This window comes from Ictalurus punctatus, chromosome 8, assembly GCF_001660625.3.
Source record: "Ictalurus punctatus breed USDA103 chromosome 8, Coco_2.0, whole genome shotgun sequence".
In the NCBI taxonomy this organism is placed as follows: Eukaryota; Metazoa; Chordata; class Actinopteri; order Siluriformes; family Ictaluridae; genus Ictalurus; species Ictalurus punctatus.
Window position 1 is genome coordinate 2,807,501 of NC_030423.2, and position 17,169 is coordinate 2,824,669.

General features: G+C 41.9%; 2 protein-coding genes across 4 annotated transcripts in view; one reads left to right on the forward strand and one right to left on the reverse strand.

The window, feature by feature from the left end:
• Positions 1-5,194, forward strand: part of LOC108268917 (endothelin receptor type B) — a 9,079-nt gene extending 3,885 nt beyond the window's left edge. For all 3 annotated transcript variants that reach the window (XM_017474261.3, XM_047157054.2, XM_047157053.2), the window contains exons 3-8: positions 904-1,016; positions 1,715-1,919; positions 2,171-2,320; positions 2,429-2,562; positions 2,783-2,891; positions 2,982-5,194. In XM_017474261.3, coding sequence (XP_017329750.1) covers positions 904-1,016; positions 1,715-1,919; positions 2,171-2,320; positions 2,429-2,562; positions 2,783-2,891; positions 2,982-3,119 — 849 coding nt within the window. In that variant the 3' untranslated portion in view covers positions 3,120-5,194. The remainder of the gene's footprint in view (positions 1-903; positions 1,017-1,714; positions 1,920-2,170; positions 2,321-2,428; positions 2,563-2,782; positions 2,892-2,981) is intronic.
• Positions 5,195-5,301: 107 nt separating this feature from the next.
• polr1d (RNA polymerase I and III subunit D) lies at positions 5,302-17,125 on the reverse strand. Its single transcript, XM_017474262.3, has 5 exons — positions 16,983-17,125; positions 13,378-13,475; positions 12,542-12,618; positions 7,974-8,056; positions 5,302-5,508 (listed from the first exon to the last, which is right to left on the reverse strand). Exons 1-5 carry the CDS (start codon positions 17,022-17,024, stop codon positions 5,461-5,463), a joined length of 348 nt encoding a protein of 115 aa, XP_017329751.1. The 5' UTR covers positions 17,025-17,125; the 3' UTR covers positions 5,302-5,460.
• Between the last annotated feature and the right edge of the window lie 44 nt (positions 17,126-17,169).

Genomic DNA, 17,169 nt, shown 5'->3' on the forward strand with positions numbered 1-17,169 from the left:
TATATATATATATATATTTCAAGATGAAATGAAGATAAGTTAGGATAGACCTTTGTGAAAAAAAAAAAAGTTAGCAATAATACACATAAAAGGAGTTGGATTCAAGGTAGAGTTTATTCTAAGGCAGTTCACGTAGTAAATTTTTGGTTTATGGCTTAAGGTTGGGTGGACATACGATAAAAGGGCGTAGATCTCATATTAGTTTTACCTCTGGAATGATAATTTGGTTCATTCTGTATAGGAAACTTGGACAGCGATCGAACTAAGAGCTCAGCCAAGTAGTATGCGTGAACAGGAAATGGGAACCAGATATCTCTGACATCATTTGGAAAATGATGCACTTATAGCAAATAAAATGTCACAAAAACCTGAAATACCAAATACGTATTTAAACGTAGTGATAGGTAAAGTATCATTTATAATGGATAAAAGACTAATTCAACAGCGTTACGGTATAATCGTCTAATAACGCCTTCGAAAATTAAGTTTGAGAACAGTCACTACATAGAGATGGTACGCCAATATTTCAACCCTACATATCAAGCTTAGCTACTTGAACATGGAAACTACACGAAACAAGCTTTGTAGTTTAACAAACATACTTTTAAGACAACAATCGAAACGTGGGGGGGGGGGGGGGGGGGGGATACTGACAACTCACGTATAAGAAAGATGAAGCAACTGCTTGTCCCAATGCTATGAAAATTGTAGAAAGGCTTATAAGGACAGGAATTTAACAACTTTAGACTTTAAGATACACAAGATACAGTTGCAGTTCAGTTTCTGAAGGAAATAAATAAAGAAAAAAAGAATGTGCATGTATTAAATGGTTAAATGCATATTTACCGCCAATTTCTTTTGTACTGGTATTTAAAGAAGAACATTATTTTTTTCTCTCTCCAGTTGCTGGCAGAAGAATGGCCATTTGGTGTGTACATCTGCAAGCTCATGCCGTTCATCCAGAAAGCCTCAGTGGGCATCACAGTCCTTAGCTTGTGTGCCCTCAGTATTGACAGGTTAGTAAGATAAGGCGCGTACGATTGTACATACCAGCTAGCGTTATTTAGCCGTTTTGAAATATTTGGTCTGACCTAAAACATCAAAGAATAAACATACGCGATAATCAGAAAAACCGACACATCTTGGACAATAGGTAAGTTGAAGGACGACATAGTGAAGATAAAAAGAAGCCAAGGACAAGAGCTCACCACTTGGGACCTTCAAATCATCATAGTATCAATCTTAAATACGCGTGCATTCATTCACGCGACTATCAGCTTCCGTTAATGTTCACATCAAATATCAGAATGGTGGGGAAAAGTCTAATTACAGTGACTCTAAATGTGTCACGGTGCTAATTGGGCTGGTTGAAGTATTTCAGAAACTGCTGATCTAGGATTTTCACACACAACAGTGTCCTAACAGTTGACTGAAACCGGACAGTTGAAGATGTCCACAGAATAAATAAATAAATAAATAAAAATCACCTGGTATTTTTTCCAATATTCAACTGTCCAATAAGCATGTGTCCACCTTTGCATCAGACTCCTGTTCTTGGTTGACAGGAGTGGAACCCAATATTATCTTCTGCTGTTGTAGCCGGAGATCCCAGAAGGTCAGCAGTTTCTGAAACGCTCACACCAACCACGGTCAAACCAAACCAACAACCATGCCACGGTTAAAGTCACTATTATCACATTTTTTTCCTGATCAGATATCACGCCGTGACCTCATGGAGCCGAGTGAAGGGGATGGGGATTCCACTATGGAAAACTGTAGAAGTAACACTCATCTGGCTACTCTCAGTGCTTCTAGCAGTGCCTGAGGCTTTGGCCTTTGACATAATGGAGACACATTACCGAGGCCAGAAACTGCGGGTGTGCTTGCTTCATCCCGTACAGACCACATTGTTCCTGCAGGTATTACCACATTCCCCCTGCATTCAATCACAAATAAGACTTTATACCTTTAACCACAAGTTCATGCATAGGCAGATTCTAAGGGTAGTTGTTTTTTTTCTTTTTGGTCCATATTCAACGGAGCCGTAATTATCTTGATTATCTTCACAGTGGTAGTTTACAGAAGATCTGAATTCTGACTTAGAATCTGAAAGATGAGAGTTACCAGATTCTTGAAAAGTACTGAACATTTTGAATCTCTTCCCCTAAAGTTTTATCAGGATATAAAGGACTGGTGGCTGTTTGGCTTTTACTTCTGTTTACCGCTGGCCTGCACTGGTGTCTTCTATACCCTTATGTCATGTGAGATGCTGAAAAGGAAGAAAGGAATGCGCATTGCCCTGAATGATCATATGAAGCAGGTACTGGCACCTTTTGAGTTCTTTGGAATGTAATTTGAAACGCTAAATTTAGTCACCCATGTTTTATTTTCGTATGATCTTTTACGCTTTGTGTTTTGCCTCTTCAAGAGACGGGAAGTGGCTAAAACTGTATTCTGCCTCGTGGTAGTCTTCGCTCTTTGCTGGCTGCCCCTGCACGTCAGCCGCATCCTAAAAAAGACCATCTACAATCCGAACGACCCCAGCCGCTGTGAGCTCCTAAGGTAAGTAAGAACTTTCTCCATTACTTGATTTTCTACCAGCTTACAGTCCGAATTTATTCGGCACAGCTGAATACTTCTCATCAGTTGCGACTTTGGATAAAATAGTGGGCCATCAGCAGATCTTCCTGCAAGGGCATTTGCAGTTCAATGCAGTCCAACAGCTGACTTCCTGTTTACTTCTCTCTCAACTTTCCCCTGTTAACCCCGTCTGCACTGCTAGCTTCCTTCTTGTGATGGACTACATCGGCATCAACATGGCCTCCCTCAACTCATGCATCAACCCTGTGGCTCTCTACTTTGTCAGTCAGAAGTTCAAAAATTGTTTCAAGGTATGGAAACGAACCTCGCATTGCGTCGCATTTGACGTGGCTAAGCAGTTGATTAAGCTCTAATTGTGTCTATTGCTTCTAATCCCTTAGTCATGCCTCTGTTGCTGGTGCCAGAGGAAATTTCCAGCCATTGAGCAGGTCTCAGGAGTCCGCTGGAAAGGGTCAAGTCTCGGTAATGGTCTGGATCGATCTAGCTCGCGGTCTAGTCAGAAGTACAGTTCCTCCTAAATACTCCATGCTACCTGAGGTTCCTGCGCTTAGCAGCAACCAGGTTTGCCCTCAGTACCACATCGTCGATTCTCATCATTCCTGAGGACTCAAATTCCCATCGATTCTCATCGGACTTCCACTTCAAACCTACGGTGTGGGCCAGGACAGCTGAGCGGAGTCACAAAATCACTTCTGTTCAAGAACATTTCCAGCACAAAGAACACATTTACAGGTTAAATCACAGACTGGATAAGTGTTGTAAGTTGTCTAAGTCGCTTGTGGCCCATGCAGGCTGGATCCTGGAGGTCTAAATAGAGATATGCCATTGGAACACTCCACTTTAGGGGACTTTACTGGCCCACGATGAGACTGAAATACTCAGTGAGACTGCACTGGAGTGAGTGTAAAGCTCCATGAGTTTCTGGTGTCCATCTTTACATTAGACAAAGCTTAAGAACTTCCATAAAACAAATAAAGTGTTGCTAGTGGGACAGCACCGACAACGTGTGATTTTGCTTGCCAATTTGTAGCAATAATGAGTCATAAAAGAAAGTATTGTGTTAAACGCTAAGTGTAACACTGAAATAAATGGCGCAAGATGTATTATTATGATTGTATTTTACGAAGTTACAGCACAGATCTGTAACGAACATGACTCTCCGCACTGGCCACCTGCATCAACATCTCATCTATATGGCAGTGTAACCGATTTGTCTACTACTAAAGGAAACTACTGGATATAAGCAACGTACACGTTTCCAAGTTCTTTCAAACGCGGGAGTCCAGTGAAACGATCGAAAGTGAGACTATCAAAATACTATGATGTCGATTTGGAGTAAAATACCACTGGCACCGCCGACGTGAAAAGACGAAGGTCACTGCTAATATATTATTTCTGTATATAATGGAAGGTTGATGTAGCCTCTAGTCATAGCGATGGGAGTGAATATGAAAGCAAGTCAATCATGCTTATATTATTATGGGTCTGGTTTCTACACATGGAAAAGTTTTTCCACATTCCCATCGCAACAACTCATTTCAAATTGAAGATGCACCGTTTTAATTCTCGCGTTTTACGATTTTTGAATCCTTGCTATGGCAAAATGGGAGACACGTCCCTTTTTTTTTTTTTTTTTTTTTTTTTTGTAAAGCAAAAGTAGCAGTCAGGCCAAAGGCGGATGAAATTCAATAAGCGGAAAACACCAAGCCAACGGGAAACGTAGTTCAGGAAAGGCTCGTTTGCTTCTAGTAGCGTTTTCTTTAATTATGCTAACTTGATCCAGGTGACCTGTGAATTCATGAACCTCTGTGTTGCGAGACAAAAAGGAGGAAGGAAAAAAATAAATAAATAAAAAGTGCAGGGGAGTGTGGACTGTTTGGTCAGATCAAAATGGCTGAGCTTTTTATCATTATTATTATTATTATTATTATTATTATTATTATGTAGTGATACTGAACGTTCACCTGGCTCATTTCTTATCGCACATCTGGATAAAAACAATTAGGTAGCTAGCTAATGTTATCCCTACAGTCTTTCCAAAAACTGATTTTGAATCGTGAGAGAGAAAAATAAAGTGTAGCAGCGGCCCAACAACCATCAGAACCAACATGGTGTCGACTGACGCCTGTGACTTGACGGGATCACGTGATCAAGTTGGTCTTATATCCTGCCCAAAAGGAATTAAAACTCACTGTATGCAAAAATTTGGAAATGTGCTCGTGTGTTTCTGTATCCACCGACAGGACACAGGCAGACTGTGACGTGTATCGCTTTTAATATATTCTTTAGATATATAAGCTAGCATATATTTCATTTTTCAAACTTAATAAGGAATACATATATTTTTTTTTATATTCCATACATCTTTCCATTTCCGTACTGAACTACTAACACCAGTGTGAATTAACGTGACATTAACGGCTTTGTTATTAAACTGTTCTATACTATTTTCAGACCTTTGATGTATTTACTTTTCCCCCATTGTGTACATTGTCAGTCCTCCTAGAAGGGTTTTATTCGACATTATTAACAATGCTTTTATATTGTACCTACTTATTGTCAAATATGCTGAAATAAATGCTATTTTATCACACGGACGTAGCCAGCGTTTGCAATGCCGTAGTTTGTTTGGAAGAGCGTGTTTTTTTTTTTTTTCTTATCACGGCGATCACGTCGAGCGAAGTAAATATACACAGGATCTTTATGGAGAAAAAGATTTTTATTTAAAAAAAAAGAAAAGAAAAAGGTTTTAGCTGTACAAAATAGTTTGTTGACAAACATCCGAGTGGTTTCTCTGGCTTTCTGCAAATATCAGTCCAGCGTCATGTATAGCTCACATGACAATCCTTTTGGTCTGGATTATTCCATGGCCTCGCCTTGCTGTTCTCTGAAGTCTTTCACTTGTGCCTGTCGAATCAAGCATTCAGCAGTTAGCAGAATCCGCTAATTCTTGAAAATGTTTGCGACACGACGAATACATATAGTCAAATCTGATTTAAAAACATGAGTATTTTTAAAATCCATTCGTTTGAAATGTGTCATTAAAACGTATACGTCATATCTGTGTGGTGATACGGGCCGGTGTTCGAGCATACCATTTTAACAAAAAAAAAAAATAAATGCTTGATGGTAAATAATTGAACTGAGTATTAATAATTATAGCAAGTATAGTAAGCAATAGAAATAATAGAAATAAAAAATGCCAAACAATGCTCCCAGGTGGTGCACAAATGTTTGCCCTATCCTTGGGAGACTACACGATCAAATCCTGACGAGCCATCTGTATGGTCGAGTCCAAAACGAGCCTAATTAAGATATTTACATGTTTCCCAGAAGACAAAATAATAAGAATTTACAGCAAGAAACCTGTTCAAAAGTTTACACCCCCCTGGTTCTTAACGTATCGTGTTGCCTTCTTGAGCATCAGTGAATGTTTGCACCTTTTGTAATAGTCGTGTACGAGTCCCTCGGTTGTCCTCAGGGTGAATAGATGGAGCTCAACATCATATAGAAGCTGTTCAAATAGGCAGAAGATGCTGGAAATTTTGTAATAATAATACTTTTATTTATATAGTGACTTTCTACAGCTCGAGGACGCTTTACATTCCAAACTAATAGACATAGGAGAAGAGCAATAACGTACAAAAAATACAAACCCCACCAACGACTAGAGACAAAGTACTGAAGAAATAAATGTTTTAAGTTCCGATTTAAAAGTCGAGATAGAGGTAACATTTCGGAGGTTCTGGGGGAGTGAATTCCAAAGTTTTGGAGCCATGACGGCAAAGGATCTACCACCCACGGTGGAGAAGCGGAAACGTGCTACGAGGAGTAGACTTGAATCAAAGGACCTAAAGGTCGCAGATGTATGACGAGAGCGATGACGCTCTTGAATCGAAACAACATCTCTATGGAGCTATGCACGCCGGGCGCGATCCTTCCGATTAGATTTGAGCTTTAGATCACGTGCCCGGACACTCTGCTGTTGCGCAAGAGGGCGAGAATGGTGGCGCTATAGCACAGGAAGCTTAATAATCGCAACAGGCAAGGAGGAGGCAGGGACCGGAACGTAAACGTAAAGTTTAATAATCAACAGAACTCAAACATAATGTAAAACACGTCTTTCTCCCTGGCGTTTCCGGTCGCTCCTTTATCTCTCTCTCCCACTGATTAGCCAAATGGGTGCCAGGTGTGCATCCTCACAACCTGGTTTCTCCCCCCTCCTCCTCCCAAAGTTAGCTTCTGTGCATCTTAACGGTTTGTGTTGTGGTGCTACGCGCCAACACGCGATTTACGCGATTCTTTTTCTTTTAGTGGTCAAAGGCGATAGGCCGATCAGCTGAATGATGGGTTGCTCGACCTAGTGTGCAGGCGTAAGATGCGTTCTCGACCAGCGCCATCTATCGTGCAGGCGATCGATCGTTTCGTGTTCGGTGTGAAAGCACCGTTCGTCGGCGGTTCGCGTTTAACGCGTCGTGCTCAGTGTGAAAGGACCCTTAGAGTCCGTGCTGGGACTGTAGGGATGAAGGAGGTCAGATAGATAAGGGTGGGCAAGGCTATGGAGGGCTTTAAAGGTCAGCAGGAGGATTTTCAACTTAATCCAAGAAACTACAGGTAGCCAGTGCAGACTATAGCTGTTGAATTTTGAATATATTGTAATCTAGTTATGGCCTTTGGTGGTGGACCAGTAAAAAGACCATTGCGATAATCACGACGGGATGTGAGAAATGAAAGGACGAGAGTTTCTGCATCTTTAAGACTAAGAATGTGACGGAGGCGAGTTATGTTACGGCGGCGATTTAATTTAAATGCTCAGGACAAACAAGGGACTCGTGAAGAACTCTCACAAAACATAATCAAACACTGTTGATCATCCACGGAACAACACACAATATTTAGAATCAAGCGTATGTAAACTTTTGAACTGGTTCATTTGCGTAAATTCAGTTAGTATCGTGTCTATATGTAAACATCTGTTATGTGAAATAGCTTCTTCGGGGCAGAACTCGATAAAAAACACAAAATGCAGTTGAAAAAAAATACATTCATATTTTCCAGATTTTGCAAGGGATGTATATAAAAACACACGTCTTTATTTACAGCAATTGTATACAAAAGTACCTCTAACTCAGCCTTTTCTTTTTACACTACATTGCTAATCCTGCACAGATACAATCTTTGGGCCACTCCCAAAACGACACACCACTGCTTCCACAGGGAGTGTCTAAAAGAGCCTGGAGGACCAGCTGTGTTTGCAGCTTGCCAATACTAACAGGAAGTCCAGGAAAAGAGGTTGAGAGCTTTATCTGGGTGTTAGCAGGTGGCTGAGGAAGAGGTGTGATATGAGTGTGTGCGTTTGGGTTCGGTCTCACCTCAAATGTGTGCAGGACATGTTTACAGACATCGGTGAGCTCGTTCAAGCCCTTGCGCAGAGGTTCGGTTGCTGGGAGACCTCCTGGGAATTTGAAGGGAAAAAAATGTAGACACTGAAAATACACAGGAGGCCAAGTAATAAGAACAACAACGACGAAACAGAATCAGCTTTATTTAAAAGTATGCTTGCACATACAAGAAATTTGCCTCGGTAACAGGAGCTTCCACACACACGTATACATATACATAGGGCAATTTAACTGTTCATGACATGGATAGCCTGGGGGAAAAAACTGCTCTTGAACCTGACAGGTTTGGTGCTCAGAGCTCTGAACTGTCGGTCAGAAGCCAACAGTTCAGAAAGGTAGAGGGCAGGGTGAGTGGGGTCCAGAGTGATTTTTAGTGTATAGTTCTTGAAGGGAGGGCAGGAGGCAACCAATAATCCTTTCAGCAGTCCGAACTGTCCTTTTCAGTCTTCTGATATCTGATTTCGTAGTTGAACCAAACCAGAGAGTTACTGAAGTATAGAGGACAGACTGACGAGTAGAACATTATCATCAGCACCTGTGGCAGGTTGAACTTCCTCAACTGGCAAAGGAAGTACAACCTCTGCTGGGCCTTTTTCACAATGGAGTCAATGCGGGTTTCAACACTTCAGGTCCTGTGAGATAGTATTAGTCCCCAGGAACCTGAATGACTCCACTGTTGGCACAGTGCTGTTAAGATCGGTGAGGGGGATCGGTGTTGGGGTGTTCTTCCCGAAAGTCCGCAATCATCTCCACCGTTCTGAGCGTGTTCGGCTCAAGGTTGTTTTGACTGCACCAGACAGCCAGCTGTTTAAACTCCCAGACACATCGTCATCTCGGATGATGGTGGTGTCATCTGGAAACTTCAGGAGCTTGACAGAGGGGTCCTTGGTGATGCAGTCATTGGTGTAGAGGGAGAAGAGTAGTGGAGAGAACACACATCCCTGGGGGGCACGAGTGCTAACTGTACAGGTGCTGGAAGTGAATTTCCCCAGTCTCACAAGTTGCTGTCTGTCTGTCAGAAAGCTGGTAATCCACTGTGCGATAGATGTGGGAACAGAGAGCTGGTGTAGTTTTGTCTGGAGTACAGCTGGGATGATGGTGTTGAACTGAAGTCCATAAAAAGGATCCTTGGATATGTCCCGGGTCTGTCCAGATGTTGCAGGATATGATGCAATCCTATGTTGACTGACTGCATCCTCCACAGACCTGTTTGTTCGATTAGCAAATTGAAGGGGTCTAGCAAGGGTCCTTCAGATGGGTCAAGACCAGTATCTCAAATGATTTCATGACCACATATGTCAGGGAGACAGGTCTGTAATCATTAAGTCCTGTGATTATTGGTTTCTTTGGGACAGGAATGATGATTGAGCATTTGAAGCAGCAAGGGAATTCACACTGCTCTAATAATCCATTGAAGATGTGTGTGAAGATGGGGGCCAGCTGGAAAGCACAGGATCTGCTCTGAAGGCCAGAGCAGGTGTGAGGTAAGAATGGGCCTTTCAAATCTACAGAAAAACAACACATTCAGGTCGTCAGTCAGTTATTGGTCCACCACAGGGTTGGGGGTAGGAGTTCTGTAATTGGTAAGTTGTTTCATGCCACTCCACACTGATGCCAGGTCGTTAGCTGAGAACTTGTTTTCCAGCTTCTTAGAGTATCTTATTTAAGCCACACGGATTTCCTTATTCATTGTGCTCCTGGCCTGATTGTACAAGACTTTATTCCCACCCCTGTAAGCATCCTCTTTGGCCTGACAAAGCTGCCTGAGGTTTGCTGTAAACCACGGTTGGTCGTTGTTAAACGTGAAATAAGCCCTAGTAGGAATGCACATATCCTTACAGAAACCGATCTATGATGTAACAGTATCTGTGAGCTCATCCAGGTCAGTGGCTGCAGCCTCAAAAACACTCCAATCCGAGAAATCAAAGCAGGCTTGTAGTTCCAGCTGTGCTTCATTGGTCCTTCTCTTTACAGTCCTTACTACAGGCTTGGCTGATTTTAATTTCTGTCTGTAGGTTGGAGAAGGTGAACCAGACAGTGATCGGAGAGTCCTAAAGCTGCTCTAGGGACAGAGCGATATGCCTCTTTTATTGCTGTGCAGCAATGATCCAGGATGTTCCAGTCTCCGGTTGGGCATGTAAAGTGCTGTTTGTATATGGGCAATTCACGTGTGAGATTTGATCTGTTGAAATCCCCAAGGATAATAATAACAGAGTCCGGATATTGTTGTTCCGTGTCTGTGAATTGATCAGTCAGCTGTTGCAGCGCTGCGCTCACGCTCACGTTTGGCGCGATACACACACTCACCAGAATAAATTAGGAAAACTCCCGCGGCGCGTAGAATGGCCTACAGATAATAAAGAGCGCTTCCAAATTAGGACAGCACATCTTGTCGGGGTGGTATATGTTACACAGCAAGTGAACTGTCGGTTCTCTAAGTGTTGGAAGCAGGAAAAATGGGCACTTGCCCATAAGGATCTGAGAGACTTTGACAAAGGCTAAATTGTGCCGGTTAGACGATTGAGTCTCCAAAATGGGGTGTTGTCTTGTGAGGTGTTCCTAGTATACAGTGGTTAGTACATACCAAAACTGGTCCAAGACAGGACAACCGGCAAACCGGTGACAGGGTCCTGGGTGCCCAAGGCTCATTGATGCGCATGTGGAGCTAAGGCTAGCTCGTCTGGTCCGATCCCAAAAAAGTTCATGCTGGCTATGATAGAAAGGTGTCAGACCACACAGTGCATCACAGCTTGCTGTGTACGGGGCTGTGTAGCCGCAGACCAGTCAGAGTGCCCATGCTGAACCCTGTCCACCGCCAAAAGCATCTACAACAAGCACGTGAGTATCAGAACTGGACCATGGAACAATGGAAGTAGGTGGCCTGGTTTGATGAATCACGTTTTCTTTTACATCATGAGGACGACCTGAGGAAGAGATGACAACAGGATGCACCATGGGGAGAAGGCAGCGTGAAGCTCCGGGAAGTGTTCTGTTGGGTCCTGGCATTCATGTGGATGAATCCGATCGAGCATCTGTGGGATGTGCTAGTTGGGAGCTGTGATAGCAGGTCTCAGACCCTTTACTTCAAGGTGGCAGATTGTCCATAGTGGAGCAACACTGGAGTTTTTCCCTAGGGGATCAGTGTTGACGGACTTACCTCCTGCACTTGTCTGATGGACAGTTAAGATCCTTCTTCTGTTCTTTAGTCTGCCTTGATTGAAGGTAGCAACACATGTGAAACTTTGGTATCCAAACTTTTTCTGAAGTCCCCCCCCCCCATTAAGTATAAATTTCTCTCATCTCATGAAACAAAAAGCATTAAGAAAGATAAAATCACGGCTGGAAATATTCCTAATCATCAGATCAAAGGTGTCGGCCAGATGATCTGATCTAATCTGATCTGAACGTAGGTCTGTTGTTTGTTACAATAACAAGGAATTTTGATCCACTTGGATTGAATGAGTCAATATATTATTATGGAACTGTGAGTTAGAAACAAGTCTTCGATCCCACAAAATTCAAACAGAACTGGTTCTGTGCACGCTGTTGATCAGTTTAAGCAGACTTGGATGAAGGCATGAGGCATTTGCGTAGACGTGGCAGAGCTCCGCCACCAGCTCTATGCACACAAACCACCGGACTCCAATTAGCTTCTGGGCCGAAAGAGTTCCATAAGAGTCAGAAACTCGTGTCATGCGTTCCAGGTTGTTGAGCCAAGAAGAGTAACAATGCGTGAACTGACCCTGCTGATAAGTCTTATTAAATTCTGCTTGTGGCTAATGACATTAAGCAATTTACAGGAGAGTTTTTGTGTATGTGTCAGGCAGTTATGCTGTGGACTGGAAGACACCACACACACATGTATAGTGGGGGGAGGTCCGTTCCTGGGAGCCTGCTCCAATGCAGCTGAAGAGATGCTTTTGTTCAGGGTCTATCCTCATTCAGTACAGGAATAATCAAATTAGCATGAAATAAACTCATCTCACGCCAAAGAAAGTTTGGGGGGTGTGGGGTCTGCTTCAAGGTCCAAGGAAGCGTCTCTCATCGTCACCCTTAATAAAATGCGATCAACTACATAAAGTAAGACCAAATTAAGGGTGGAATGGTATGAAAAAGAACCCAAAAAAAAAAAAACAATCCATTCCTCCACTTCTTGGTATCACATTAACTGATCATAGAGGATGATATACATCCTTAAACAATGCAAATAAACAACATTACTATGAATGTTGAGTACTTTATTAAAGCAACGTAAAATATACGCGATCCGTGCCCGGTACTAGCTCAGTCGGTAGAGCATGAGACTTTTAGGATGTTGGGTCTGAACCCCACCAAACCCAGCCACAGGGGTTGCACAAACTAGTGCACTCACATGATGAATCACATATAAACTGGATTTCCATACTGGACACGCGTGGTCCGCTGTGGCGACCCGTAAGGGGAGCAGCCGAAAGAAGTAGTACAAGAAGAAGAAGAAGAAGAAGAAAATGGTAGGTGATCTAGTTTTTACAACATTTCCAAAGAAGTCCAAATCTCACCTCGTGTCTGAATGCGGAAGTTGATCTTGCTCTCGGATGGGTGTGTAATGCTGTAGCCACAGAACTCCACCTCAGGACTGTGTAAACAACAACAACAACAATAACAAGTCACATCAACCTGCTGAGCTAAACTGTTTTTCTACAGTAGCATGACTGAATCTTTACAGGTTCTTTCGTGCCTGTTGTATACCTAATTTGTGGTGACTCTGTATACACTTCATCTTTTCATACGTGTGTAACACTTTTTCTGTTTTTTAAGGTGAAACGGTAAGAGAGCAAGCTCCGTGCTGCCGCTTATGAAAGTGTCTAAAGTGACACGGTGACGGTCAGGAAAAAGAAAAAGCAGTCTGTTATGGGCTACTCCCGTGAGGTCACAAGTAAAGAGATGACGAGGCACTCTGGGAATGAGCGCATGGGAAAACACCACTGGTTCCATCCCAGCAAATACACTTAGTCAAAGGACCACATTGACATACAACAGTGATCGTGTGGGGGCAAAAATATTACTGGTCCTTTTTATCATTTAGAATTTGTCGGTGATGACCTTCCTAATGAGTATTCTGCCATTTTACATGTCCACATAGTTTTGATCAGGCAGAATAATGAGAGAGACTATAATTAACTTGCAGCTTACATGCACATATACATACACACATACACACACACACTTTAATACTGAATCTACCCTTTGATAGCCAAGTTATCTTTCCACAAATCGTTGTATACTACTTTTGATTTCTACATCCATAGGTCTGGGGAAAATGGCATTATTGTTTATTTCCCAGAAAACAACCCATTATTTTAATAAACCTTAACAAACGGGAACAATCTCTTACTTCTTCGTGATCATGTATCGGAGCGAATTGCCCAGTGTGTGGTCCTCCTCATGCAGGACGAACGTCACGCAGCCTTCGTCGGCGCCATCCGCTTGGACCTATTCACAAATACCGAACACGAGAACGGCGGAGTTGAGTAAATTCAATGAACAAGCTTCCCTCTAGGAGGAGACATGGAGTACCTATAGCTACACAGCAATTCTTTCATGCAACAAGCTGTTGTCTTGATTATTCTTAAAATAAAGGCCTGACATGATTGACCTTGGTTAATTAGTATCCTTTGAAATCAAACAACATGCCTTCGGACTGATTAGTGCATTATTTATGTCGTATTTAACTATTTTGTGTTAACAAATACTCCAGGAATAATTGCAGTTCACCGAATGCTCTCCAGTGATTATAATGACCTGATCGCCACTGAGACTTCGGAAAACTGTAAGCCAAAAATACCCGATGCATAATAACTAATAAAAGCTAACGTGGGCTCCAAATCACTGAGGAGAATCAACTGTTAATAGAAGACAGGAAAGGTGGAGAGGTCAGGAAAGTCAGGGAAGTCCATTGATCATAAGATATTTCCTGTTCTAGGACGGAAAGATCTGTTGACACAGGACAGGAGGGGCAGTCCGAGTCCAAACTGGAAGAAGATAAAGAGAGGGTGATGGATTAAAGTGACATTAGCATGGTGGTCAACTTCAATTTCTGCTTATCAGATCAAACAGCAGATCAGAGGAAAGTCAGACAGTTCGGCCCGAGTGAAAATCTCACCACTGAAAGTTCGGCTCAATACACAGAGGCCTTTCTTCTTGTGTTGTCTTTATTGTTTAACCTTTTGATCTTCTGTTCGGAAAAATTCACAGAAATACTCCGCTCTCATGGATATCAAACAAAATACAGGTTTATCAAAAAAAATAAATAAATCTTTGTTAAATATAGATGTGCAACAATTAGTGGCACTTTGCCAAGATAACAGCTCTGAGTCTTCTCCTATAACGCCTGATGAGGTTGGAGAATACATGGCGAGGGATCTGAGAGCGTTCCTCCATACAGAATCTCTCCAGATCCTTCACATTTTGAGGTCCACGCTGGTGGACTCTCCTCTTCAGTTCACTCCACAGGTTTTCTATGGGGTTCAGGTCAGGGGACTGGGATGGTCATGGCAGAGCCTTGATTTTGTGGTCAGTAAACCATTTGTGTGTTGATTTTGATGTATGTTTTGGATCATTGTTCTGCTGGAAGATCCAACCACGGCCCATTGGAAGCTTTTTGGCAGAGGCAGTCAGGTATTTGTTTTTGGATGAGAGTAGAGGCTTTTTTCTTGAAACCCTTCCAAACAGCTTGTGGTGATGGAGGTGACTTCGGATTGGAGTTTTGGAGACTTTCTGACCTCAAGACACAACTAACTTCTGCAATTCTCCAGCTGTGATCCTTGGAGATTTTTTGTCCACTCGAACCGTCCTCTTCACAGTGCGTTGAGACGATACAGACACACGTCCAATTCCAGCTCGATTCATAACATTTCCAGTTGACTGGAACTTCTTAATCATTGTCCTGATGGTGGAAATGGGCATTTTCAATGCTTGTGCTATTTTCTTATAGACACTTCCCATTGTGTGAAGCTCAACAACCTTTTCCCACACATCACAGCTATATTCCTTCATCTTACCCATTGTTATGAATGACTAAGGGAATTTGGCCTGTGTGTTACCTCATATTTATACCCCTGTGAAACAGGATGTCATGGTTGAACAATTGTTAGTTCCCCCTATTTATGTATGTATGTATGTGCATTCTACTGTATCAATAATGCAAATATGATGTGATATTGGTTGGGAAACCAATTTGGCAGACACTCTTGTTCAGACTGACTTACGGAAGTTCGTCCATATTCTGACACATAATAAATCAATACATAAGAAATATAATAAGTATGTGATTAGTGCACATTCAAGTATTTATTATTGAGCGCTACTGAACTTTTTTTTTTTAGATTGCTTGAGCCAAAGTAAAGACGAATTCCATAATGGGGAAAAACACCGCATGTTCTGGTTTGTAACATTATTTATGATTTAAGCCTGAGGCATGCTTTTAGTAATTTTTTTTTTTTTTAACTCAACAGTAAAATCAGATATTAGACAACCCCGTGAAGCATTAATATACATACTTTCTGGTAAAGTACTACACAAGAAAGGTTTTAGATACAGCCACACACTGCATCAGTGCCCTCTAGTGAAGAAAAGTTTAAAATGGCAGGAATTTTAATGATTGCCTCCTCCTTTCCATACGCCGACAGTTGCAATCAAAATTATCCAACCCCCATTGCAAATCAGGCACGCAAACCCAAGAATATTACTGATCTGGAGGCCATTGCTCATGAGGAACGGGAGAAGATTCCTCAGGAACGTTGCCAGAAGCTAAGCTATCTTGTTTGCAGCAGGTCATAACAGCAAAAAGGTGCTCTACTTGGTACTAAAGATGCTCGCCGTGAAGAGGTTGAATAATTTTGAAAATGGAGGAGTTATTATAAGTTGCATTTTCAGTTGAATTTGGGGAAACCACTTGAAGCATTCTCTGTGTTGAACTATTTCAATCGCTTTTGTTTGATTCGTTCATCGCAAACAGCTGAAAGCCTGTACATTTTGACAGTAAACCTGATTTGCAATGGTGGTTCAATCATTCTGATTGCAGCTGTACTATTAAATCATACGGTGTTTGCCTGAACTCGGAAGTGGGAAGACGGAGCTCGGAATTCTGTGCAAAAACAAGAACTTCTCCATGAAAGCTTGCCTTTTAGTTGCTCTGTCTGAGCAAATGATAACTCATTTAACTCTTGTATATGGAAGGAGTCTCCAGTGTCAGTGCTTTGTAACGGTCTGTAGGTTTTTCCACCAAAGGGAGAGTCTTCAGGACAGACGAGTTTGTCAGTAACACGAAAAGCTGTGTATTTTGTCTTATTATTAATTTCAAGAGAATGAAAATAAAAGAGGCCGGTGAGGGAATGACTGTTCGTCGCTGCTATAATGTAATAATAACATAACATAACATAACATAACAACAGGATCCACATCGATTCGAACGAGTTCCACAACGTTAAATGTACATATACAAATTACTTTGAAAAAGAATCATGATTACTTGTTTAATTAATGGAAAAACTGCAATCACTGGTGGATTTCTGTGGTATAAGAATAAGACACTTCAGCGCGTGCTGTTATAGGAAAATAATAAACTTCCTATGCAGAAAGCTTGACTCTCCATTCAGCTATACTTACCACAAATACTCCTTTCAGAACACATCACTGATCTCTTAACTCTGTAGTACTTAGGGTACTTATATTACTTGCTACAACCAGTGTCTGTTAGGTCCTCTCTCCATAACCATATTAAATTCCCAAATCTAATAACCACAATCAAACATTCCCACTGTACTGCCATCATCCTATTTATAAACGTGTGCATTTCAGCGCCCAATTTCATTTTTCTTATGCAAAGCTGCATTATTTTACAGAACTTATAGTATTCCGCAAACTACGACGTAATGTCCAGAAAAACAATCCATTAAAACCGGTTACTAAGTAAAATGGGTGGATCTTTATAAGACTCACCATCTCCAAAACCGGCTTCTTTTCTGTATCAGTACCAGCCATGCTTGGAACGCTGAAGATGTCGCTTAGAGATGACGTTTCGCCCGCGACTCAGACACGTGACGTTGTTTGTTTTCCTTTCGCTGAGCCCCGAGGAATAACCGAATCCCAAAATGGCGCCTTACTGAATAGTGTACTTCATAGGGTG

Coding starts and splice junctions, on each gene's coding strand:
- polr1d (XM_017474262.3), bottom strand. CDS start 17,024: ATGGCTGGTACTGATACAGAAAAGAAGCCGGTTTTGGAGATG. Junction 13,476..16,982: donor AGAAGCCGGTTTTGGAGATG/GTGAGTCTTATA, acceptor ATTTGTGAATAG/GTCCAAGCGGATGGCGCCGA. Junction 5,509..7,973: donor ATGTCCTGCACACATTTGAG/GTGAGACCGAAC, acceptor TTGATTCGACAG/GCACAAGTGAAAGACTTCAG.